This window comes from Salvelinus alpinus, chromosome 6, assembly GCF_045679555.1.
Source record: "Salvelinus alpinus chromosome 6, SLU_Salpinus.1, whole genome shotgun sequence".
NCBI lineage: Eukaryota > Metazoa > Chordata > Actinopteri > Salmoniformes > Salmonidae > Salvelinus > Salvelinus alpinus.
This window is the reverse complement of record NC_092091.1, coordinates 9,721,028-9,746,738: the sequence shown is the minus strand read 5'-3', so window position 1 is coordinate 9,746,738 and position 25,711 is coordinate 9,721,028. Positions and strand designations below refer to the sequence as shown.

At 41.2% G+C, this 25,711-nt stretch overlaps 2 protein-coding genes across 2 annotated transcripts; one reads left to right on the top strand and one right to left on the bottom strand.

The window, feature by feature from the left end:
* Window positions 1-1,196: 1,196 nt before the first annotated feature.
* Window positions 1,197-13,030, bottom strand: LOC139578097 (secretory carrier-associated membrane protein 5-like). Its single transcript, XM_071405298.1, has 7 exons — window positions 12,838-13,030; window positions 11,828-11,906; window positions 11,390-11,509; window positions 10,013-10,169; window positions 9,457-9,558; window positions 8,838-8,955; window positions 1,197-3,576 (listed from the first exon to the last, which is right to left on the bottom strand). Exons 2-7 carry the CDS (start codon window positions 11,832-11,834, stop codon window positions 3,379-3,381), a joined length of 702 nt encoding a protein of 233 aa, XP_071261399.1. The 5' UTR covers window positions 11,835-11,906; window positions 12,838-13,030; the 3' UTR covers window positions 1,197-3,378.
* A 4,988-nt stretch (window positions 13,031-18,018) lies between these two features.
* On the top strand, window positions 18,019-25,502 carry LOC139578096 (protein mono-ADP-ribosyltransferase PARP16-like). The gene is made up of 7 exons (XM_071405297.1): window positions 18,019-18,394; window positions 19,063-19,262; window positions 19,498-19,635; window positions 19,879-20,085; window positions 20,320-20,491; window positions 20,755-20,899; window positions 22,024-25,502. Exons 2-7 carry the CDS (start codon window positions 19,071-19,073, stop codon window positions 22,157-22,159), a joined length of 990 nt encoding a protein of 329 aa, XP_071261398.1. The 5' UTR covers window positions 18,019-18,394; window positions 19,063-19,070; the 3' UTR covers window positions 22,160-25,502.
* Window positions 25,503-25,711: the final 209 nt, after the last annotated feature.

Genomic DNA, 25,711 nt, shown 5'->3' with positions numbered 1-25,711 from the left:
TATTCCATTCAGTTAAGACCAGGTTAGCGTCTGAAATAGCATCCTATTCTATTCAGTTAAGACCAGGTTAGCGTCTGAAATAGCATCCTATTCTATTCAGTTAAGACCAGGTTAGCGTCTGAAATAGCATCCTATTCTATTCAGTTAAGACCAGGTTAGCGTCTGAAATAGCATCCTATTCTATTCAGTTAAGACCAGGTTAGCGTCTGAAATAGCATCCTATTCTATTCAGTTAAGACCAGGTTAGCGTCTGAAATAGCATCCTATTCTATTCAGTTAAGACCAGGTTAGTGTCTGAAATAGCATCCTATTCTATTCAGTTAAGACCAGGTTAGCGTCTGAAATAGCATCCTATTCTATTCAGTTAAGACCAGGTTAGCGTCTGAAATAGCATCCTATTCTATTCAGTTAAGACCAGGTTAGCGTCTGAAATAGCATCCTATTCCCTATACAGTGCACCAGAAGTAGTTCACTACATAGGAAATAGGGTGCCATTTCAGACAAGACAACAGAGCATTGTATTGGTAAGCTTGGACACAGCTTTGTTTAACATCAATAAACCAAAACATACTGTTATGTCTCTTATGTTCACGACATTGGCACACGGTCTGGTCTGACTCACAAACTCACCAAAACCACACCTATTGACTTGCTACAATCAGAAACGTTGTTTTGTTCTGTTGCATGTACTATAATACACAGTGAAGAACCAAGGCTTCTGTCAACCTAACAGAGCATGTTACTACAGACGGACACGGTAAACGTAAAGGATTGTAGCCTGGTTTAACCAGATTGGATGATGCGCTCACCACTGTTTTCACTATCAACGGTGAAATGTATTGACATCAGGAGATCAAATGTCAGGCTAAAGGGATTATAGTCTACTGGACTAGATACTGAATTCAATGTTATTTTGCTGGTGCAATATTAACAATCCATTTTTATCATCCGCCGATATATAACTTTACAAACGTGGCCTATTCTACTCTTACTGGCAATGGCACATGCTGCTTTAGTGAGCCAATGTACAGTATATAAACAGAGGTTTATCATTTTATAGTTACAAGCTGATCTGTAAATTCATGTTTTATATCGCTCCAGTGTGTACTTAAGTGAATACAGTGAGCACTGAGTCGAAAATTCTGGTTTGAGCAACAAACAAACAAAAAAAGTATTATTCAATGATGAGAATAAAACCCAATAGAAGCCTTTTATACACCTATAATACCAACAACCGTGGAGAGACAGAAAGAGCAGAGCTGCATACACACTCTGCCTCACATACCTTCTAGAACATATACACATACCTTCTAGAACATATACACATACCTTCTAGAACATATACAGGAAAAGTACAACAACAACAAAAGTTTTGAGAAATATTTAAAAGAAAATCATATTGAACATCATCACACAATCAGACAAGACAACTCACAGGTTTTTTTCTGGCATTCATGTACACATCTTCACATTTGTTTCAAGTCTAATATTGGTATTACACATTTTTGTAATATCCATCTTTTACATTTTCAGAGTTAACTTCTTGAGACAAAAACATTTCCCACTGCAGTCAAATGTAGCTATGCAGTAGTTCCATCTCTAAATGACAACACATCGATACTCATAAAGGCTAGACAGTTATTTTCTTCCCGTTTCAGTTCATAAAATGAGATGTTTGTATAAACAATATTCAATGTTTTCTATATATACCATATCACATCTATACTCATGTACTAACGTTGACAGCCACATTTTATGTTTTCACTTGTAAAGGTTCAACTCCACCATTACCCAGCAGGCAAAACTGTTTGAAAGGATGTCACGATGACATCATTACAACCATATTTGCCCCCTGGGTAATGTAGTCATTAAAAAAATAAATAGCATTTGCTTCACAGGGTTCACTTTAGGATTAGTGAGAGGATTGACCAATGGGAATAAACATTCATAACATCTAACATCTGTCCATCTACAAATAGCAAAATATACTATATCTTCAATGGGGAATTAAGACTAAGTTTTGTAAATGTTCCATTGTTTCCATAATTCCCTTCTGCGCCCTATAGACAGAACTATCTGCCCCCTATAGACAGAACTATCTGCCCCCTTTACAGACGGAACGATTTTGGTTCACCTAGTCTAAATTCTTAACTGGGTTACAGTAGTCATAGACGTATCTGAAATGTTCCATCCTACGTAAAACCTTAACACTGTACATGTGTGCTTAAATTGGTTGTTATTATTAAACATCTATTCATTATTTCACTTATAGTCAACAGAATAACATGCTCACTCGAATTACACTCCCCAAAACCTGAAATAAATCTGAAAATGTTGAGGAATTTAACACCTCTAATATGGCTAATGTTGATGACGCCAACAGAACGTCTGGTATTTCTACTGTAGACGGACTAACATGTAGCTATTAGCTATCTAGCAACTAGCTAAGATCTAAAAACAGATAAATACAATAAAGTCATTTTATGTCTAAAACAAAGTAGATGTCTATTCCTGAGAATCTAAGTGATACAAAATCAAAATTCAACATGGACAAAATTGTGATAATCCTTTTTAAATATGATTAAATACGATTTTTCTGCATTTCTGTCGTGTCCATGTGGCAAAACTGCATCCTTGACAATAATACAAGTATAAACTGTTTTTCAAAAACATGACAGAACATCACAAGCCTACTGCACTAAGTCCCCGTGCGGGTCAGTTGGTAGAGCAGCGCACTTGCAAATGCCAGGGTTGAGGGTTCAAATCCCACGGGGGACCAGTACAAACATAAAGTACAAAAATGTATGCTCACTATTGTAAGTTGTGCTCTGGATAAGAGCGTCAAGTCAAATATACTAAAACGAATATATTTTTTGAAGGGTGGCAATGGCTCTAGTAAGACTGTTGGGTTCTTTTATTCAAAGCTAATGAGCATTACAGGGCAGTGCAAGGGTTGTAGTGTCTGTCTGGCACATGTAAGCAGATCAATTCATCTTGTGTGTGTAATATGTTATTACTATGTGTAATAACTATGTGCATGGTTGGCGTGCTGGTCCATGTTAGGAGATAGGTGTTCCAAGTTTAGTAAAATTATTATTCCTACATTTAGGAAAAACCTTTGAAGCAAAATCAAAACAGTATGACACATTTTAATATATATATTTTTGTTATCTAAGAATTATCTGAATGGCACTGTAATCGTGAATTGTGGTTCTCCTTTGATGATCATCCCTTTTCATCTCCCCAGTTTGCCCCTCACCTAGCCTGGGAGGCTCGGTTTCTGCTCTCATAACAACTGACGAGAGATCAGAAACAGACTCTCACCCAGTCTGTCCCTCACCCCTTCTCTCCCACCCTCACCCTCTCCTCCACCCTGCCCTACATGCCCGGGTCGTCGTAATTGTAGGTGGGTGCCTGTGAGTACTGGGGCTGTTGCTGCTGCATGGCTCCCTGCGCCACCCCCACAGCGGCCTGCTGCGCTGCCTGCTGGACGTGAGGGTTCTTCCAGGCCCCGGTGGTCCACTCCTCTTGGGCTTTACTCATACTGCCCCCAGTGCCACGGTACATGTTGTGCACCTGGAGAGAGTCAAGGAGATGGTGTTAATGTGAGTTGTATTACTGTAGCACAAACAGAGGACACAATAAAGAGTACTGTCTTTGCTCATGTTGTGCCTGGTGCTACAACACATGTTGTCCCTGCTATGGTACATGTTGTCCCTGCTATGGTACATGTTGTCCCTGCTATGGTACATGTTGTGCCTGGTGCTATGGTACATGTTGTCCCTGGTGTTACGGTACATGTTGTCCCTGGTGCTACGGTACATGTTGTCCCTGGTGTTACGGTACATGTTGTCCCTGGTGCTACGGTACATGTTGTCCCTGGTGCTACGGTACATGTTGTGCCTGGTGCTACAACACATGTTGTCCCTGCTATGGTACATGTTGTGCCTGGTGCTATGGTACATGTTGTCCCTGGTGTTACGGTACATGTTGTCCCTGGTGCTACGGTACATGTTGTGCCTGGTGCTACAACACATGTTGTCCCTGCTATGGTACATGTTGTCCCTGCTATGGTACATGTTGTCCCTGCTATGGTACATGTTGTCCCTGGTGCTACAACACATGTTGTCCCTGCTATGGTACATGTTGTCCCTGCTATGGTACATGTTGTGCCTGGTGCTATGGTACATGTTGTCCCTGGTGCTACGGTACATGTTGTGCCTGGTGCTTCAACACATGTTGTCCCTGCTATGGTACATGTTGTGCCTGGTGCTATGGTACATGTTGTCCCTGGTGTTACGGTACATGTTGTCCCTGGTGTTACGGTACATGATGTCCCTGGTGCTACGGTACATATTGTCCCTGGTGCTATACCTATTTACCCTTATTCAGGTGCGAAACTTTCACTGGGGACGGGAGGGACATGTCTCCCTCACGTTCTGAAATTGCATTTTTGTCCCCCGTAGTTTTATCATAGGAATATGATACAAAACAAGGCAACTGTGTGCTTTAGGACCATGCAGACGCCTCCGAGCAGTCGGGGCAGGCTGTTTGGAGTGTTTATCCGAATGGATAAAAAATAATAATGTCCCCCCTCACTTCTAAAACCAAAGTTGCGCCCCATGCCCTTATTTACCAGGTAAGTTGTTATGCACCTGAAGAGAGAGATAGATTGAGAGAGATAGTGTGAGAGAGAGATTTATAGAGTACTGGTCCGGTGCCACAGTACATGAAGCAACACAAACATAGGCACAGACACATGCATACATACACATACACATACACACACACGATAACATACACACACGTACACATGGATTTTGTACTGTAGATATGTAGTAGTGATGGAGTAGGGGCCTGAGGGCACACAGTGTGTTGTGAAATTAATGGGGATCCATAATAAACCCCAGGAAGAGTAGCTGCTGCCTTGGCAGGAACTAATGGGGATCCATGTGCTTCCTGGAGAGTGTCAGGGAGAGATTGAGATGGTGTTTGAGATATATTTATATTACCTTAAGTAAAACACAGTACAGGCCATACATATTACTTGTCCATCAACTATGTAGTGGACGAGTCAGGGATATTTATGGAATATTTTTTACTATTTTATATTTATGGAATCTATTGGGCTCCTTAGTGGTGCAGTGGTCTAAGGCACTGCATCTCAGTGCTAGAGGTGTCACTACAGTCCCTGGTTCAATTCCAGGCTGTATCACATCCGGCTGCGATTGGGAGTCCGGGGTCCGGGGTAGGCCGTCATTGTAAAAAAAAAATTGTTCTTTACTGACTTGCCTGGTTAAATAAAAGTAAAAACTTTTTTTTTTTTACAGGGATATTAATTTACATTTCAGTGTTCACATCAATGAAGGGTAAATGTGCCTGAGTTAGCAGAAGAGATCATTTTCACCTGCCTGTAGTACCTGAAATGTGAGTCATTTTACAGCCAAAGTCAAACTAAAGGTTGTAAGAAAGAAATACTGTCTTTGCTGTAAATTAGATCCGGGCCTGTATTCATACAGTGTCTACAGTAGGAGTGCTGATCTAGGATCAGATCCCTCCTGTCCATGTAGTCTTATTCATTCTGATATAAAAGGCTAAACTGATCCTAGATCAGCACTCCTGTACTCTAAGACGCTTTATGAATGTGGGCCCTGATCTCCTGTTACTATAGCAGCCCATCAAGTTGTTGTCCTCTTCAGGTCAAAGACACTAAAGGATGCAGAGAGATCTGATCTCCTGTTACTATAGCAGCCCATCAAGTTGTTGTCCTCTTCAGGTCAAAGACACTAAAGGATGCAGAGAGATCTGATCTCCTGTTACTATAGCAGCTCATCAAGTTGTTGTCCTCTTCGGGTCAAAGACACTAAAGGATGCAGAGAGATCTGATCTCCTGTTACTATAGCAGCCCATCAAGTTGTTGTCCTCTTCGGGTCAAAGACACTAAAGGATGCAGAGAGATCTGATCTCCTGTTACTATAGCAGCCCATCAAGTTGTTGTCCTCTTCAGGTCAAAGACACAAAAGTTATATTTCCTGGAGAACGTACACCAAGAAAATGTGGTCAGAAAGATAAGATGTTACAATTGTGGGTTTGACTTGACAGTTAGCTATTGCCTCAACAGACAAGAGCAGTAGTAGAAGTATGGTAGTAGTTAGGAGAAACAGATTTTTTTCAGCTGAATCATACAGTTGAAGTTGGAAGTTTACATACACCTTAGCCAAATACATTTAAACTCAGTTTTTCACAATTCCTGACATTTAATCCTAGTAAAAAGTCCCTGTTTTAGGTCAGATAGGATCACCACTTTATTTTAAGAATGTGAAATGTCAGAATAATAGTAGAGAGAATAATTTATTTCAGCTTTTATTTCTTTCATCACATTCCCAGTGGGTCAGAAGTTTACATAGACTCAATGAGTATTTGGTAGCATTGCCTTTAAATTGTTTAACTTGGGTCAAACGTTTCAGGTAGCCTTCCACAAGCCTCCCACAATAAATTGGGTGAATTTTGGCCCATTCCTCCTGACAGAGCTGGTGTAACTGAGTCGGGTTCATAGCCCTCCTTGCTCGCACACGCTTTTTCAGTTCTGCCACCACATTTTCTATGGGATTGAGGTCAGGGCTTTGTGATGGCCACTCCAATACCTTGACTTTTCTGTCCTTAAGCCATTTTGCCACAACTTTGGAAGTATGCTTGGGTCATTGCCCATTTGGAAGACCCATTTGCATCCAAGCTTTAAGCTTTAACTTCCTGACTGATGTCTTGAGATGTTGCTTCAATATATCCACATAATTTCCCTTGCTAATGATGCCATCTATTTTGTGAAGTGCACCAGTCCCTCTCGCAGCATAGCACCCCCACAACATGATGCTGCCACCCCGGTGCTTTAAGGTTGGGATGGTGTTCTTCGGCTTGCAAGCTTCCCCCTTTTTCCTCCAAACATAACTATGGTTATTATGGCCAAACAGTTCTATTTTTGTTTCATCAGAACAGAGGACATTTCTCCAAAAAGTATGAACTTTGTCCCTATGTGCAGTTGCAACCCGTAGTCTGGCTTTTTTATGGAGGTTTTGGAGCAGTGGCTTCTTCATTGATGAGCGGCATTTCAGGTTATGTCAATATAGGACTCGTTTTACTGTGGATATAGATACTTTTGTACCTGTTTCCTCCAGCATCTTCACAAGGTCCTTTGCTGTTGTTCTGGGATTGATTTGCTCTTTTCACACCAAAGTACGTTCATCTCTAGGAGACAAAACACAGCTCCTTCCTGAGCGGTATGACAGCTGCGTGGTCCCATGGTGTTTATACTTGCGTACTATTGTTTGTACAGATGAACGTGGTACCTTGAAAATTGCCCCCAAGGATGAACCAGACATGTGGAGGTCTACAATTGTTTTTCTGAGGTCTTGCCTGTTTTATTTTGATTTTCCCATGATGTCAAGCAAAGAAGCACTGAGTTTGAAGGTAGGCCTTGAAATACATCCACAGGTACATCTATAATTGACTCAAATGATGGCTATTAGCCTATCAGAAGCTTCTAAAGCCATGACATCATTTTCTGGAATTTTCCAAGCTGTTTAAAGGCACAGTCAACTTAGTGTAACTTCTGACCCACTGGAATTGTGATACAGTAAATGATAAGTGAAAAAACCTGTCTGTAAACAATTGTTGGAAAAATTACTTGTGTCATGCACAAAGTAGATGTCCAACCCGACTTGCCAAAACTATAGTTTGTTAACAAGAAATTTGTGGAGTGATTGAAAAACGAGTTTTAATGACTCCAACCTAAGTGTATGTAAACTTCTGACTTCAACTGTATCTACAGAAACCACACTGCACATATTTCTAGAGTCCATTATACTCTAGTCAGAGTGAGAAACGTGTTGCTAGAGTCCATTATACTCTAGTCAGAGTGAGAAACGTGTTGCTAGAGTCCATTATACTCTAGTCAGAGTGAGAAACGTGCAAGTCAGGGCTTTAGAGTAAAGTGTGGAAGTTATGGTAGAACATTACAAGATTATGTTTTAATATTGTTTTATGTATCAAATACTTTGATTAGTACTCTCTCATCTGTGTCTGTGGGACTGAGTTGGGCCTCTTCCATTGAATGATTAGTGTATGTGAAAGTCTGGCCTGTCTGCCAGGGCCAGGTGAACCATCCGTCCAATTTCTCTCTCACATGCAGATGAACACTGGACTTGTGAGGAGGATCCAGTGTCCCATGGTGCATTAGTATCTGTGTGTTATTAAGGAGTGCCAAACTGAGAAGATGACCCTGTATAAACAAGCAGGAAATGACCTAGAGACAGGAACCTGGCCGACATGTAAATCTTGCTGTCTGTTACTTGATAACACAATGTACCTTTGTATAATTCTACACATCTGTTGATTGTCATGAACATTCAGGGGGATGTACTTTTGCTATAAAGAGTTGTAACCTAAATCTGCTGGTGGGTTCTCAGCGATCCCCTCCGGATGATTGTTGACCAGCTCCCTTATTGCTGTATGTTTGTACGCTTGTTTATTCCATGTGTATCTCTGTGTTGTTGTTTGTGTCACACTGCTTTGCTTTATCTTGGCCAGGTCGCAGTTGTAAATTAGAACTTGTTCTCAACTGGCCTACCTGGTTAAATAAAGGTAAATAAAATTGCAATAATAAAATAATAAAGTTTGATTGTTTTGAAGAAATCTAAAAGTCTCTCTCCTTTGGACAGAAATATTCCACAACAAAGTGAAAATGTACGTAGCCCACACACACATACACACACAAACACATGCACACACACACACACACACACAAACACACACACACAAACACATACATAGTACTAAGGTACCTTGGTGAGCCCGGTGAAGGAGAGGACAGCCATGGCAGTGAACATGATGGTGGGGATCAGCATGACTACAGCGGAGCCTATATTGGTGCTAAAGAAGGTGATGGTAGCCAGCCAGCCACTGGAGGAAGGAAGGAAGAAAACCACAACAAGGTCACAGCAAGTCCACGCCTGTTCTAAGGCAGGCTTTCCCTCATGATAACAATACTATCAACTGTTAGGCCTACGCATGAAAATCAGGTCAATCAATCAAGCAATCAATCAAACTGTATAGCCCTTTTTACATCAACAGTGGTCACAAAGTGCTTTACAGTAACCCGGCCTAGAACCCCAAAGAGCAAGGAGAAGTGGCAAGGCAACTATGGAAGAACCCTTCCCTAGATGGATGAAACCTTGAGCGGAACCAGACTCAGAGGCGACTGGAGGCCCATACTTTCAAAGCCAATAGGCGTGACTCTCTCACAAACAAAAAAAACATTGGTGTTCAGGCTTTTTCCAAGTAAAAAAACAAACAAAAACCATAACATTTTGGCCATCAATGGCCTTCATCAGACTGAACCTAGAAGGAAAAAACCTTGAGAGGAACCAGATTCCCGAGAAGACACCCATGCTCCATCCTTACCAGACGCCCCAGCCTGGAATGCCTATACACTGGATGATGCTGATCACCACCTGGGCCATGAACACGAAGAAGAACGCCATGAAGTTGAACGAGCTGTCAGTCCTACAAGGGGGGGGAGAGAAGTAAATCCAATCAGAAATCCAGGATTTAACCTAGACAGTGGAGGCTGCTGAGGGGAGAGAACGGCTCGTAATAATGGCCGGAACAGAGCAAATGGAATGGCATCCAACACCTGAAAACCATGTGTTTGATGTATTTGATACCATTCCACAGATTCCACTCCAGTCATTACCACGAGCCCGTTCACCCTAATTAAGGTGCCACCAACCTCCTGTGACCACTGTATATCTGGGGGGAAATGGCCTGAAAAAAGGGTTTACTGTCACTTGACTCACGTCTCTCTGTCTCATCTAAATGTAACACGGGCTGCGTTCAGTAAGTCAGAACGGTGTTCCAACGTTTAATTCAACAAAGACAGTACTGAACGACCAAAACGTTGGCGAACGTTAAACCATACTGAACGCACCCCAGATGTCAGAAAGAAGGATGTACTTACTTGAAGGCCTTGTAGATGGGTCTGAACCAGCACACGTAGGAACAGGGGGTGAACAAGATGAGCCACAGAATGGCCATGCCAAAGTTAGTGGCTCCGCCCCCGCCGCACATCCACGCCAGGCAGCCAATCAGATTGACCGCCAAGGTGGCACTGTTGACTGTAATGATCACAGGTGGTCATAAAAAGGTTAAATAACGATATTAACGTTGGACCTTGCATTATTTACAATGCAGTAGCATTGGTCGTGTTTTTAAATTTCATTTATTTAACCATTCAGGTCAATTAAAAACAAATTAATATTTACAATGACGGCCTGGTGTAATTATAGTACAACAGCACCGTCTGTTATTGGATGATTAATCTAGCAAAGTAAAGTTTAATTGGTTGCTTCAGATTTGTATGAGAGTTTGCAGAGACAGTAAAGGTAACTTTATGATTTTGTATCTTGGGTATAGGGGAGAGATCTCTATGACCAAGGTATGGTCTGTGTCCCAAATATAAATATTGCACTATAAAGAGAATATGCTGTAATTTGTATGTTTTCTATTAAAAAAATACAAGATTAAAAAGCTATCTATTCAACACACAATACAGTGACTACTAGGCTAAAGGGCACAAACTAATGATAAACTACTGGGATTATTTATAACATATATGTCACAGGATTTATACAATCCCCAACCTAAGTGATAATGCAAATGATAATGAAAGGTATACGATCATCCATCTATAAAGATTACCATTGAACTATTAGCTGCATTTTCAGCTCTTGTTGTCAAGCCAACGGTATAGATGGGAGGCTATGAACTAGCGGATGTTGATTTCGATGAAAAACCATGTAAAGTAACAATTCTTGGCTGGATGCCTGAAATTCTTATTAAAGAGCTGCAAACCAGCTACACCCGCCTTCCTGCCTAACCTGTGTTTGTTTCCCATAATGCTTTGGGTGACGTTAAAAGTAATCTGAAAAAAAAGGCCAAACAGTAGCAGTAGCACTTAACAGTTTACCGTTATGACGTCACTCAAGCAATCTACACAATAAATATGCAAAGGACTTTGTTAGAATGGGCCGGTGCTGCCCGGTACAGCACCAGAACCTCTAATCTTCTACTGCTTGAGTACCGCCCAACTCTTGTAGAATATTAGCTCTAATACTTGATGACTAGACCCAGTTTAACCAAGTTCAGAACTAAAAAAGCATTCTCGGTGGAAAAAATGGTGTATAAGGCTTGCTTAATCTGTCTGGGAAACCGACACAGATGACTCAGTCTCTAACCACAGGATGTCTTCCAAATGGCACACTATTCCCTATTTAGTGCACTACTTTTGACCAGAACCCTATGGGCCTATGGGCACTTGGAATACCAACACACTCACAGATCCATAGATAGTAGAGCTTCTTGCAGATGGAGCGGTGTACATCTGGGATCTCGTTGAAGTCCTGATAGAAACACGGCTTCAGAGGGATGAAGCCAGGCAGGGGAGGGAAATTGTTTTCTGTGGGGATAGAAATAAGAGGCTCAGAATTTAACTTACTTTAGTTAGTCAAATTTTGAATTAAAAAACAAAAATCCACGATAAAATATTAAAGTATAAGCATTCAACCTGATCAACACACATGTTATCTTAAAGCAGTCAGGTTAAGCATTGTGTGCTATAATTGCATGATAGTAAAAATGCTTATTAACTACTTACTACTAATGACTTATATATTTTACAAAAGAATAGCATGATTCAATATTCAATACAGAAGTCACACTCTACAAAATATTCCCACTACTATACCATCCTTGTATGTATAAAGACTGTTCTTACCTGCCATTACAATTTGATATTTTCCTCCAGTTGGAAATAAATATTATTCAGACTAAAACTCAACGCCTTAGATATGATCCTGAAAAGAATATTACATTGTATCAGTATTTCAGCAAGGAAATGTAGAATTTTATCATCATAAACACCATAATTGCCTTCATATTAATTCAAGCAACAAACCGGTATGTAGGCTATCCGTATGAAATATGAAAAACCTTTAGCGCCCAATGCATGGGTAGGTTAAACAGTGAAATTACGCCCAAACCGGCTCTCCCTCCCAGTGTGCTTTGCGCTCGTAGTCTTTATAGCCCACCGCCCCCACCCCTACAATATGGGATTACAATGTAACATGTTACGTAGATTATGCATAATATTCAATGGCTACAAACCCTACATTCTGATAGCCTCCTGAATACGGCCCCTGTTGTCAGTGAGATATACATTGTAGACTGCATAAAATAATCTGTCATTTAGTGTAATAAAGTTTTAGAGTGATGGATATTTATGATATTTGCAGCTATCGTTCAAACACTCATAGGTTGAGGGTGTTCGGATGAAGGGCATTTTCCCAGCATATATTTTTGCACCAAATAGGCCGATACCACCAGACTGATAACAAACGATGTTATGAGAACACGAATCAATGCAATATGATACGTTTTTCAGATGTTATTCATTTTAAAGGATGGGCAGGATGCAAGATGCCGCTGTTTGTATGCTACAATTGCATCGTGATGAGCACTACTGTCAATGGAGAAAGGGGCGCCCTTCAGATGAGTAACCGTAGTAGAGACCTAGCCTACGACACGATGGAGTATTTTCAGCAGGACTCAATAAACAAGTCAAACGATTGTACCATTCCTGCCGCATGATTATTCTACATTCTATTAATGCACGGAGAATTTACTGAATCTATAATTTGCCCAATCGTGTAATTGAAACAGAATGAGTGAATGAAATGTAAATAAAACGGTATGGATTCGTTACTTTAGAAATGATCTATCGCTTACCTCTTTTTTTACAAAACCAGGAATGCTGTTACTATGCAACGTTCTTCAATTGCATTATATGACGATATTCTTTATGAAACACAACACACGCTGGTGAAATTAAAACGAGAGACATAAATTCTATATTCGATTCAAATATGAAAAACCCAACGAGAGTTTGGGGGTAGAAAGCTATTCCGTGACGTCACGTTTCTTCTCTCTCTTTACGCACATACCCGTCCTACTGGGAAATGGTTTGAGGAAACGGAATCGTTGCTGGACACAACTGACCAACAAGAAAGCTGCTTACTAGCGGTATTTCACTCTCACTATCTTAAAGGAACGGTTGACCCATTTTCAACGTTATATTGTTTTTGTGCATCTCCGAGTGATGTTCTTTTGATGCCCTGGGTAATTTCATGTTTTCATCTGTATCAATTTATTGGCGTTCAGGCACGTAGAACTTCGTCCGGTATGACGCAGCACTTGGATAAAGTCTCTCTCGCGACACTGGAAGTTATTTGGAATAGAACTTTTAGATCGCGAAAACGTCATTCATTCACGTCACTGATGTCAGATTTCAATACTGGCCGATGTCATAATTCGGAAGGATGTCTTCTCTCGAATGAGCCATTGATCATATTTTTTTTGTGATATTCCTACCTATAGAAATCTAGCACATTTTTCCTATTTGTCTGCCTCTTTAGTCAAGGGTGCATTGCATTGTGCCATTGCCAGAGATATTATCCAAAGAAGATAGGAATCGAATGAATGAAGAAAGTTTTAACGCCCCACCCAGCAGACTGTCGACCAATCGCGTTCACGTTGTCATGCAACGTAACGCGGTTGCTAAGCTTTTCGTCAAGCAATGCCTTCTCAATATCAATGTATTTGCCGAGAAACGTGCCTATTTTCCTCGAAAGTACGTAATGTCACGATTCCAAAACTATATGATATTATACATAGTAAGTTCATTATCTCACATCTCGGAAAATATTTGTAATGTTAACTTCTTGTTGACGAAATTCGTGATAATGTTTTTTTTGTTGCTATCGCTCAATAGACTCTCATTCACTCCTTGAAGGAGAGCGCTCCTTGTCCCAAAATCAAACATTATGCACCGCGCGGCACATTGACGTAGCATGGGAAACGTTTCCCATCTCCTCCGAAGTGCATCTGCTGTTGCGAATGATCTGCAGTTTGAACATGGTGAGATTGTAGAATCCAAAAATGATAGTGCAGTTTGTTTTTACAGCTAACTAGCTACTTTACATGTTGATATTGCAAAAACCAAAAATATTGTTCTCACATATTAGCGTTAAGCCTGCACTATTATAGTTTAAAATGTAGAGGATAGCTGTTGAGGCGCATAATATGCTACAATTCTCTCTCTCTCTCTTTCTCTCCCTCTCATTTATATACAGTACCAGTCAAAAGTTTGGACACACCTACTCATTCCAGGGTTGTTTTTTATTTGTACTATTTTCTACATTGTAGAGTAATAGTGAAGACATCAAAACAATGAAATAACACATATGGAATCATGTGGTAACCATTTTTTTTAAACAAATCAAAATATATATACTCTTTGCATACTCTCAACCAGCTTCGTGAGGTAGTCACCTGGAATGCATTTCAATTAACAGGTGTGCCTTGTTAAAAGTTCATTTGTAGAATTTCTTATCTTCTTAATGCGTTTGAGCCAATCAGTTGTGTTGTGACAAGGTAGGGGTGGTATACAAAAGATAGCCCTATTTGGTAAAAGACCAAGTCCATATTATGGCAAGAATAGTTCAAATAAGCAAAGAGAAATTACAGTCCATCATTACTTTAAGACATGAAGGTTAGTCAATTTGGAAAATTTCAAAAACTTTGTAAGTTTCTTCAAGTGCAGTCGCAAAAACCATCAAGCGCTATGATGAAACTGGCTCTCATGAGGACCACCACAGGAAATGAAGACCCAGAGTTACCTATTCTGCAGAGGATACATTCATTAGAGTTAACTGCACCTCAGATTGCAGCCCAAATAAATGCTTCACAGAGTTCAAGTAACAGACACATCTCAACATCAACTGTTCAGAGGAGATTGCGTGAATCAGGCCTTCATGGTCAATTTTGCCGCAAAGAATCCACTACTAAAGGACACCAATAATAAGAAGAGACTCGCTTGGGCCAAGAAACACAAGCAATGGACATTAGACCGGTGGAAATCTTTCCTTTAGTCTGATGAGTCCTATTGTGAGATTTTTGGTTCCGACCTCTGTGTCTTTGTGAGACGCAGAGTAGGATGAATGGATGATTTCCGCATGTGTGGTTCCCAACGTGAATCATGGAGGAGGAGGTGTGATGGTGTGGGGGTGCTTTGCTGGTGACACTGTCAGTGATTTATTTATAATTCAAGGCACACTTAACCAGCATGGCTACCACAGCATTCTGCAGCGATACGCCATCCCATCTGGTTTGTGCTTAGTGGGACTATCATTTGTTTTTCAACAAGACAATGACCCAACACACCTCCAGGCTGTGTAAGGGCTATTTGACCAAGAAGGAGAGTGATGGAGTGCTGCATCAGATGACCTGGCCTCCACAATCACCGACAAACAAATTGAGGTAGTTTGGGATGAGTTGGACAGCAGAGTGAAGGAAAAGCAGCCAACAAGTGCTCAGCATATGTAGGAGCTCCTTCAAGACTGTTGGAAAAGCCTTTCAAGTGAAGTTTGTTGAGAGAATGCCAAGAGTATGCAAAGCAGTCATCAAGGAAAAGGATGGCTACTTTGAAGAATCTGTTTAACACTTTTTTGGTAACTACATGATTCCATATCTGTTATTTCATCGTTTTGATGTCTTCAAGATTATTCTACAATGTAGAAAATAGTAAAAAATTATGAAAAACCCTTGAATGAGTAGGTGTGTCCAAACTTATGACTGGTATTTTACTGGTATTATATATATACAGTTGAAGTTTAGGTACATTTGAAGTCGGAAGTTTACCTACACCTTGGCCAAATACATTTAAACTCAGTTTTTCACAATTCCATTTAATCCGAGTAAAAATTCCCTGTCTTAGGTCAGTTAGGATCACCACTTTATTTCAAGAATGTGAAATGTCAGAATAATAGTAGAGAGAATGATTTATTTCAGCTTTCATTTCTTTCATCACATTCCCAGTGGGTCAGAAGTTGAGTATTTGGTAGCATTGCCTTTAAATTGTTTAACTTGTGTCAAACGTTTTGGGTAGCCTTCCACAAGCTTCCCACAATAAGTTGGGTGAATTTTGGCCCATTCCTCCTGACAGAGCTGGTGTAACTGAGTCAGGTTTGTAGGCCTCCTTGCTTGCACACGCTTTTTCAGTTCTGCCCACAAATGTTCTATATGATTGAGGTCAGGGCTTTGTGATGGCCACTCCAACACCTTGACTTTGTTGTCCTTAAGCCATTTTGACACAACTTTGGAAGTATGCTTGGGGTCATTGTTCAGTTGGAAGACCCATTTGCAACCAAGCTTTAACTTCCTGACTGATGTCTTGAGATGTTGCTTCAATATATCCACATAATTCCCCTGCCTCATGATGCCATCTATTTTGTGAAGTGCACCAGTCCCTCCTGCAGCAAAGCACCCCCACAACATTTTTTATTTCACCATTATTTAACCAGGTAGGCCAGTTGAGAACAAGTTCTCATTTACAACTGCGACCTGGCCAAGATAAAGCAAAGCAGTGTGACACAAACAACAACACAGAGGTACACATGGAATAAACAAATGTACAGTCAATAACACAATAGGAAAAAAACGGGTGATGCTGCCACCCCCGTGCTTCACGGTTGGGATGGTGTTCTTTGGCTTTCCAGCCTCCCCCTTTTTCCTCCAAACATAACGATGGTCATTATGGCTAAACAGTTCTATTTTTGTTTAATCCGACCAGAGGACATTTCTCCAAAAAGTACGATCTTTGTCCCCATGTGCAGTTGCAAACTGTAGTCTGGCTTTTTTATGGCGGTTTTGGAGCAGTGGCTTCTTCCTTGCTGAGCGGCCTCTCAGGTTATGTCAATATAGGACTTGTTTTACTGTGGATATAGATACTTTTGTACCTGTTTCCTCCAGCATCTTCACAAGATCCTTTGCTGTTGTTCTGGGATTGATTTGCACTTTTCACACCAAAGTACGTTCATCTCTAGGAGACAGAACGCGTCTCCTTCCTGAGCTGTATGATGGATGCATGGTCCCATGGTGTTTATTCTTGCGTACTATTGTTTGTACAGATGAACGTGGTACCTTCAGGCGTTTGGAAATTACTCCCAAGGATGAACCAGACTTGTGGAGGTCTACAACTTGTTTTCTGAGGTCTTGGCTGATTTCTTTTGATTTTCCCATGATGTCAAGCAAAGAGGCACTGAGTTTGAAGGTAGGCCTTGAAATATATCCACAGGTACACCTACTATTGACTCAAATGATGTCAATTAGCCTATCAGAAGCTTCGAAGGCCATTACATAATTTTCTGGAATTTTCCAAGCTGTTTAAAGGCACAGTCCATTTAGTGTACGTACATTTCTGACCCACTGGAATTGTGTAAAATAAAATCTCTAAACAATTTTCGGAAAAATTACTTGTGTCATGCACAAAGTAGATGTCCTAACCGACTATAGTTTGTTAAAACAAGAAATTTGTGGAGTGGTTAAAAAACGAGTTTTAATGACTCCAACCTAAGTGTATGTAAACTTCCGACTTCAACTGTATATATAATCTCAAGAAGCAGCCCCTACATAGAGGCACATTTCCAGTCAAATACACTGTGGGACTATTCCAATTGCCCCCAGCCCACGCCACCCAACGTCCTCCATCATCCAACCATGTGAGCAACAGACACAACTCTAGAGACTAGTTTTAATCGTGTGTCTTCACTACGTGGCCGGATACATGGTACCAGCAGAGAGTTTCGACTAGTTACCACAAATACAAAGTCAAAATGTACTATATTGTAAAAATGCATGAAAACAAAAATTTAATTTTTGGTCTTAATTTAAGGTTAGGGTTGGGCATAGGGTTGGCAGTGTGGTTAAGGTTAGGGTTAGGTTTAAAATCACATTTTAAGAAGATCAATTGTAGAAACAGGCGGGGTTTATGACTTTGTAGATGTGGCAACTGGTGATGACCCCAGCAGAGAGGAAGAGGCAAAAGCGAGAGGATTTACTCAGCCCAAAATCTGTCAGCGTGAGATAATTGTTCTTGTTTTACCTTAGTGGAGATAAGCCTTTTTTTCTATGGAGGTCTATAAGAGTTTCGAATTCCGTAAGGCCGTATTGATCGAATAGAAGTTTAGCAATGTTTAGTCTGTTAAAATGTGCTGATATAATTGGATGCATGTGGAATTCTGACAACTTTGAGAAAAACGACTTGGTTTTGCCTGTTGTTCACACGCGTGTCTGCCCTCTCATTGGCTAGAATTGTCCCAGCTGTTCTCGCCTGCCTTCGATCACTGAGGACATTTCCATTGTTAGAGCGGTCACTCAGCTATCTTGTCAATATATTTCATCATCTTTGTTACCAGTCGAACCAGTGGTAGGTAACGGGATCACTCAGGTAGGTTTTTAAAGCAATCCGTTTTTAATATCTCTTCGAAAGTCTAGTTATTACAAGCTGACAAGTACATAAAGACGTTTTAGTATTGTTTGTTAGCCAGATGTATTGCTCTCTGTCGGATATGCTAATTAGTGTATGCTAAGGTAACGTTAGCTATCCAGCTAGCTACCAGCTTCATTTAACGTTAGTTAACTTGTCTCTCATCTTTATGAATGACCCAAGTTTTTTTTTTAAAGATAGCCTAAGCTACGTTTGTAAAGTAGCATTGTGTCTCTTTAAACGAAGTGTATTAATTATTTAACATTGTCACAATGAACCAACAGGTTTTATTGACATATGGCACAACTATGTAAACATCATTAGCTAACTAGCTATATCCTGTGGCTGGCTACACATCATATTTGCACTCAGCCTTTGGTGGTAAAGATTAAGTTAGTTAACAAGCCAACTAGGTCAATGCTTTTCTGAATCAATTCTGATTTAGAAAGGTCCAGCCACATCTCTATTTAAATCTGATAGTGGTCCCTCCACATTTGAATGGTTTCACACAGTAGCAGTTCTCGCACAATCAATATCCAGTTTATACGTGTCTGTTATTAGGTGTCAATGATGTCGTGTCCATGTACACTTGGGACCTGCGACACGTCTCTTATCTCCATTGTCTACAGTGTTGGGAATGCAGCCGCCACTCCCGCCAGATGAAGTCAGAGAGCTGGTGTGTTCCTGTCTTCACAGGGACCCAGTAGCTGCTGACCTGAGATGCAGCCTGTTTGTTGCTGCTGCTCAGAGCTACAAGAGGGACTCACTGCTCAGACCCTACCCCCCCAGATATATCAGAGACACTGACACCAAGGAGTTTGATGAGCTGGTGAGGAATTAGACAGGACAGAAAACACTGATATTTTCCCATATCAAAAGAGAATGTTTGACTTATAATTTAAAACTTTAAGATGCAGCCTTTCTGCTAGAATTCAAACACATTATTCAGCGTCACTGTGTACCATACCTGTCCAGTTGGTGATGCAATGTACTGTAATCAGTACTGTATTGTGTTGATGTAGTCGGCTCTCCTAGGTTATAGACTGCTCTTGTGTTCCTCCCAGCTGTCAGATGTGAGCAGTTTGCCTGGTGTGAGGGAGCTGGTGAGATTGAGACCTGGCAAAGCTGACCATCATCTGGCCCTCACACACTGGGTTCTCTTCTCCAAGAGCTTCGCTGTGAAGACACTACAGAAAGACGAGGTAAAGACAAAGTCAATAACATGGTCACTTCACTATCAACATTCTCAGATTATTGGATGTTCCTGTCAGCTCAGCATTACCATCTTATAACCTACACCTAGCATTCACGTCAAAGGGTTTGGATCTCTTGGCGTAACTGCTAAGGTATTCTGCTGACAGTTGCTGGTCCCGGGTTTGAGTCCTGGCCAGGGCGGCCCTTGAATATCCTTGTTCCCTTTCTCCTCTCTGCTGCCCCTTCACCAGTATGTCAAGCTCTGTAACCTGACAGAGGCTGAGGGGATCTCTGCGCCGGTCCCGGACTTCCTGTTTGAGCTAGAATACTGCGACCAGATGAACGTTAAGTTTGAGAAGACGCGGGCGGGACGTGACCTCTTCTATGCATTCCACGGCAGCCGACTGGAGAACTTCCATTCTATCATACACAACGGACTACACTGCCACCTCAACAAGGTCAGTGCAGAAATGTGGCAGTCCCACCAGGCCTGTCATGATGGAGATGATCTTTGGTTCCCAGTAGCCCTACTTGAGTATATATGGTTGATTGATATGTTCACAGATAATTGTTATGTTTAGTCAATATTAGCTATAGCATCATTTGAAGTTGCAGAGTAAAATCTAATAATTTGTCAGACCATTTAAAAAGAAAATTGACAGACTGTTGTGTTTGGTGATTTTCCCCCACAGACGTCATTGTTCGGAGAGGGCACCTACCTCACCAGTGACCTCAGCATGGCGGTCCTCTACAGTCCCCATGGCAACGGTTGGGGCGACAGCCTCCTGGGACCGTTGCTAAGCTGTGTCGCCATGTGTGAGGTCATTGACCACCCAGACGTCAAGTGCCAGGTAAAGAGGAAAGGTACGTTTGCACAACCGCTAGGATACTTCATAACCGATGAGTGAAGACCCAGTACAGGCAGGGGTGGATATGACTTTCCTCTGAGTCTGGTTCCTTTCAAGGTTTCTTCCTTCTAGGGAGGTTTTCCTCTGCTTGCTCTTAGGTGTTGAGGCCGGGTTACTGTAATGCACTTTTTTAATGTAAAAAAACACAATGCTACAGAAATGTAAACAACAGCTACCTCCTAAACCCTGTCAATAATTATTTCCCTAAACCTGTTTCAGACTCTGAGACCATTGACCGGCAGCGATCCAGAGCCAGGAACAGTGAAGGAGGAGAGGTCCCTCAGAAGTACTTTGTGGTCACCAACAATCAGCTGCTCCGAGTCAAATACTTGCTAGTGTACTCTCAGAGAAGACACCTGTCCAGGTTAGTACCTGCTAGTGTACTCTCAGAGAAGACACCTGTCCAGGTTAGTACCTGCTAGTGTACTCTCAGAGAAGACACCTGTCCAGGTTAGTACCTGCTAGTGTACTCTCAGAGAAGACACCTGTCCAGGTTAGTACCTGCTAGTGTACTCTCAGAGAAGACACCTGTCCAGGTTAGTACCTGCTAGTGTACTCTCAGAGAAGACACCTGTCCAGGTTAGTACCTGCTAGTGTACTCTCAGAGAAGACACCTGTCCAGGTTAGTACCTGCTAGTGTACTCTCAGAGAAGACACCTGTCCAGGTTAGTACCTGCTAGTGTACTCTCAGAGAAGACACCTGTCCAGGTTAGTACCTGCTAGTGTACTCTCAGAGAAGACACCTGTCCAGGTTAGTACTTGCTAGTGTACTCTCAGAGAAGACACCTGTCCAGGTTAGTACCTGCTAGTGTACTCTCAGAGAAGACACCTGTCCAGGTTAGTACTTGCTAGTGTACTCTCAGAGAAGACACCTGTCCAGGTAAGTCACCTGTATAGATGGAGCACTACTCTTAAAGTCTAACACCTCCTTTGACAAACTGCTAACTGGATGCACAAATGCGGTCAAATATATTGGCACCCTTGCTCTTTACAATCGAGCAGAATGTTCAGTTTTTTCTTTTCAAAACTGGTTCAATGTTACCTGCAATTTACCACATGTGAGATGATAAATTACACAGTAAACAAGAATCATTGTCTCCAATGAAATGTATTTGAATTTAGAATAATTTAGTCCAGGCCATTTTTACTTTATTTACTTCAATTTCACTTTAGATTATTATTATGCTTTTTTGGTCCTGGGCGTTTGTAAATCAAACAAATACATTTTTTCAACTTCACGTGATTTGATAAAAAATAATGAATCATGCAAGTGTGCCAATATATTTTACCATCTGTGTTATCTTTGCTGCCCTCTAGTGGTGTCTTGGTGTGTTGGGAAAAGGATGGGAAAGGATGAACTTTCCAGCTTGGCGTCAGCAGCCGTTTCAGATTTTCATTGCCGTTCCAACTCCTATATGCGTTTTACTTCTTCTGTAGTGCAGATGTAGTCTTTTGACTTGTGTGATGTGATTTTTGTGATGTTTCCAGACATTCCCAGGGCAGGTCGTGGCTGGTCAGACATCACTTTGCCATTATGATGAGTCTCTACCTACTGCTTCTCATCTTCATCGGTACCTTCAACTCCACCACATTCCTCTCCTTCTGGAACCGGCTCTTCCGGTGATGTCACAATCACAACACTGGCTCTTCCGGTGACGTCACAAACACAGGACGACACTCTTCCGGTGACGTCACAGAACGGTCATGGTGCTTTTCCACTTCAGCCCAAGATGGTTCAGCCTGAGGCTTTCTATGGGCTTAAACCCTGGTGTTTTTACTAGGGAAATAGTTTCCTTTCCATCCCTTGGGCCTGACCCTAAGGCACGAGTGTGAAACTCATTCCACGGAGGGCCGAGTGTCTGCAGGTTTTCGCGCCTCCCTTGTACTTGATTGATGAATTAAGGTCACTGATTAGTAAATAACTCCCCTCACCTGGTTGTCTAGGTCTTAATTGAAAAGAAAAACAAGCAGACACTAGACCCTCCATTGAATGAGTTTGACACTTCGAACTTGGGAAGAGCAGTGTGTCAAGTTCAACAACATGTGAAATTTCAACAGTTTCTTATGAGAAGGAATAGTTCATCTAGACATGGACCATTCTTCTCATTCATAGTGCCTTCCCTAACACAGAGACAGACCAGACGGACAGACCAGACGGACGGACAGCACAGGAGACAGACAGACCGGACGGACAGCACAGGAGACAGACTGGACGGACGGACAGCACAGGAGACAGACCGGACGGACGGACAGCACAGGAGACAGACAGACCGGACGGACGGACAGCACAGGAGACAGACGGACGGACAGCACAGGAGACAGACAGACCAGACGGACGGACAGCACAGGAGACAGACAGACCAGACGGACCGGACGGACAGCACAGGAGACAGACTGGGCGGACGGACAGCACAGGAGACGGACAGCACAGGAGACGGACAGCACAGGAGACGGACAGCACAGGAGACAGACAGCACAGGAGACAGACCGGGAGACGGACGGACGGACGGACAGCACAGGAGGCAGACCGGACGGACAGCACAGGAGACGTGGGCAAATAGGACAAACACCTTAACACTGTTTCCCTTTCATGCGTTTTCCACCTTGCATCCCTTTGTATGTACAGTATGCATGGTTATCACTGCTATGGTTATAACACCCTCACATGCTGACAACACCGCCCGCGTCTCGTGAGCGAGCGTTGCAAAATAAGTGTACACATACATGTTATTCAATCATTGCGTCCACACTGTGCACGCGTGTCAACGAGCGTCTGCGTAGACGGCCAGCGCTTTGTGACCCTTGATGTGCTGCAAGTCCTGCGTCTCCCTTCTCCTCATTGGTTTTTAGGAGTGTATATACCCACATGGGTGATTGAAAGATGAACTGAGGTCCACTCTCCAGTTGGTGGTGGTAATGCACCTTAAAGTTGGTTGCCAACCGCCATGTTTATTTTTATTTATTTCACCTTTATTTAACCAGGTAGGCAAGTTGAGAACAAGTTCTCATTTACAATTGCAACCTGCCCAAGATGAAGCAAAGCAGTTCGACACATACAACAACACAGAGTTACACATGGAGTAAAACAAACATACAGTCAATAATACAGTAGAAAAATAAGTATATATACAATGTGAGCAAATGAGGTGAGATAAGGGAGGTAAAGGCAAAAAAAGACCATGGTGGTGAAGTAAATACAATATAGCAAGTAAAACACTGGAATGGTAGATTTGCAGTGGAAGAATGTGCAAAGTAGAAATAGAAATAATGGGGTGCAAAGGAGCAAAATAAATAAATACAGTAGGGGAAGAGGTAGTTGTTTGGGCTAAATTATAGATGTGCTATGTACAGGTGCAGTAATCTAAAGTCCGAAGAAGAAGCCTGAAGGAGGAGAGATTACTAGAAACTAACTAGGTTTCCCCTTTTATCTGTGGATTAATTATCGGAGTAGAGGACCTTGTGCATTTCAGGTAAAATAACAACCCAAAGTTTATATCCCAGGACAAGCTAGCTAGCAACAGCAAGCTAGCTAGCTAGCTAAATGGGACAAATTAGCTAGCAACAGCAAGCTAGCTAGCTAAATTGCCATATGTTTAATGCTTTTTGACCTGGGTGGGCAAAATCAACATGCGCGCGATGGCGGACGCACGCGGAGCGGTGTGGTCAGCACGTAAGACTGTTTTCACATGAAGGAAACCAGGCTTTGAGTCATTTCCTGTTGTTAAAAGTAAACGTTATCATGGACTACTATGTAATATCGCTGAGTCTACCTTTTTAATCACTAACAAACAAGTTTTGAGGTCAATTTCAGTACATTGAAATTTCATATTTCCTTCATTAATATGTCATTTAGCAGACGCTTTTATCCAATGCGACTTAGTCATGCATGCATATGGTTTACGTATGGGTTGTCCCGGGAATCAAACCCACTATTCTGACGTAGCAAGCACTACAGAGGACCATTGAAAAGCATTGAAGATAATAGGAATTTCAGTGTACTTCCTAAAATAACTGGAATTAAAATGGAATTGACCCTGCTAACAAATATACAGTGCATTCGGAAAGTATTCAGACCTCTTGACTTTTTCCACATTTTGTTATGTTACAGCCTTATTCTAAAATGCATTAAATTACCACAGATGGACTCCAATCAAGTTGTAGAAACATCTCAAGGATGATCAATGGAAACAGGATGCACCTGAGCTCAATTTTGAGTCTCATAGCAAAGGGTCTGAATTATTTATGTAAATAAAGTATTTCATAAAAAAAAATTTTGGAATACATTTTCAAAAATGTCTAAAAACCTGTTTTCACTTTGTCTTTATGGGGTATTGTGTAGATTAATGATTTTTTTTAAATCCATTTTAGAATAAGGCTGTAATGTAACAAAATGTAGGAAAAGTCAAGGGGTCTGAATACTTTCCTGAAGGCACTGTATGTTAAATTGTGCTCGGTTTTTTTTTATTTTATTATTGTTGCACAACTACTTACCTTTTGCCTGCATCTGCCTTACGCTTAGCGAATATAAAATACTGCTAAGATTGTTGCTTTATCAGTAATCACTGCTATATCAGTCTGCAATAGTGTACTTCTGGGTTGTGTTCATTAGGGAACACAGTAGCCAAACGTTTCGCAACAGAAACAAATGTGTTTCTTATTGGACAAGGAGTCCTGTCAATGTAGTCCTTGTATCTGTACATCTTTGTGGTCAACGTCTTCGTTGTTCTGTTTTTTTTATTTTACCTCATGACAAGTGAAGGACTTTTCCACGGTTGTTATTAAACGGTTTGAGTTGGCTTATGCTTTGCTGTTGTACTTTTACAATGAGAAACCACTTGAATTTGTCAAGAGGACCCTAATTCTTGAAGAGCTGTTTATATATTCTTTATACATAATTTAATTGTTTTATTGTTATAAAATATTCACAAAACAATCATATCAAATAAAATGTGCTTTTGTATCGCTTATGACATTTTAATTTCTTACAGTTGATCTTAATCGTAAAAAATACATTTGGGATTTTTCCCCCCTTTTTTTTTGAGACAATTACATTTTTATTTAACTTGTGGATTATAGCTGCAACGTACATCAAGATTAGCTAGTAGGCTGTTTCTCATGAAATATCACATCTCAACAGCACTTTACAAACTATACAAGATTAGACAGAGCTAGAGTA

Coding starts and splice junctions, on each gene's coding strand:
- LOC139578097 (XM_071405298.1), bottom strand. Junction 9,559..10,012: donor CCCATCTACAAGGCCTTCAA/GTAAGTACATCC, acceptor CCCCCCTTGTAG/GACTGACAGCTCGTTCAACT. Junction 3,577..8,837: donor CCTTCACCGGGCTCACCAAG/GTACCTTAGTAC, acceptor GACTCTCTCCAG/GTGCACAACATGTACCGTGG.
- LOC139578096 (XM_071405297.1), top strand. CDS start 19,071: ATGCAGCCGCCACTCCCGCCAGATGAAGTCAGAGAGCTGGTGTGTTCC. Junction 20,086..20,319: donor TACACTGCCACCTCAACAAG/GTCAGTGCAGAA, acceptor TTTCCCCCACAG/ACGTCATTGTTCGGAGAGGG. Junction 20,900..22,023: donor CAGAGAAGACACCTGTCCAG/GTTAGTACCTGC, acceptor TGATGTTTCCAG/ACATTCCCAGGGCAGGTCGT.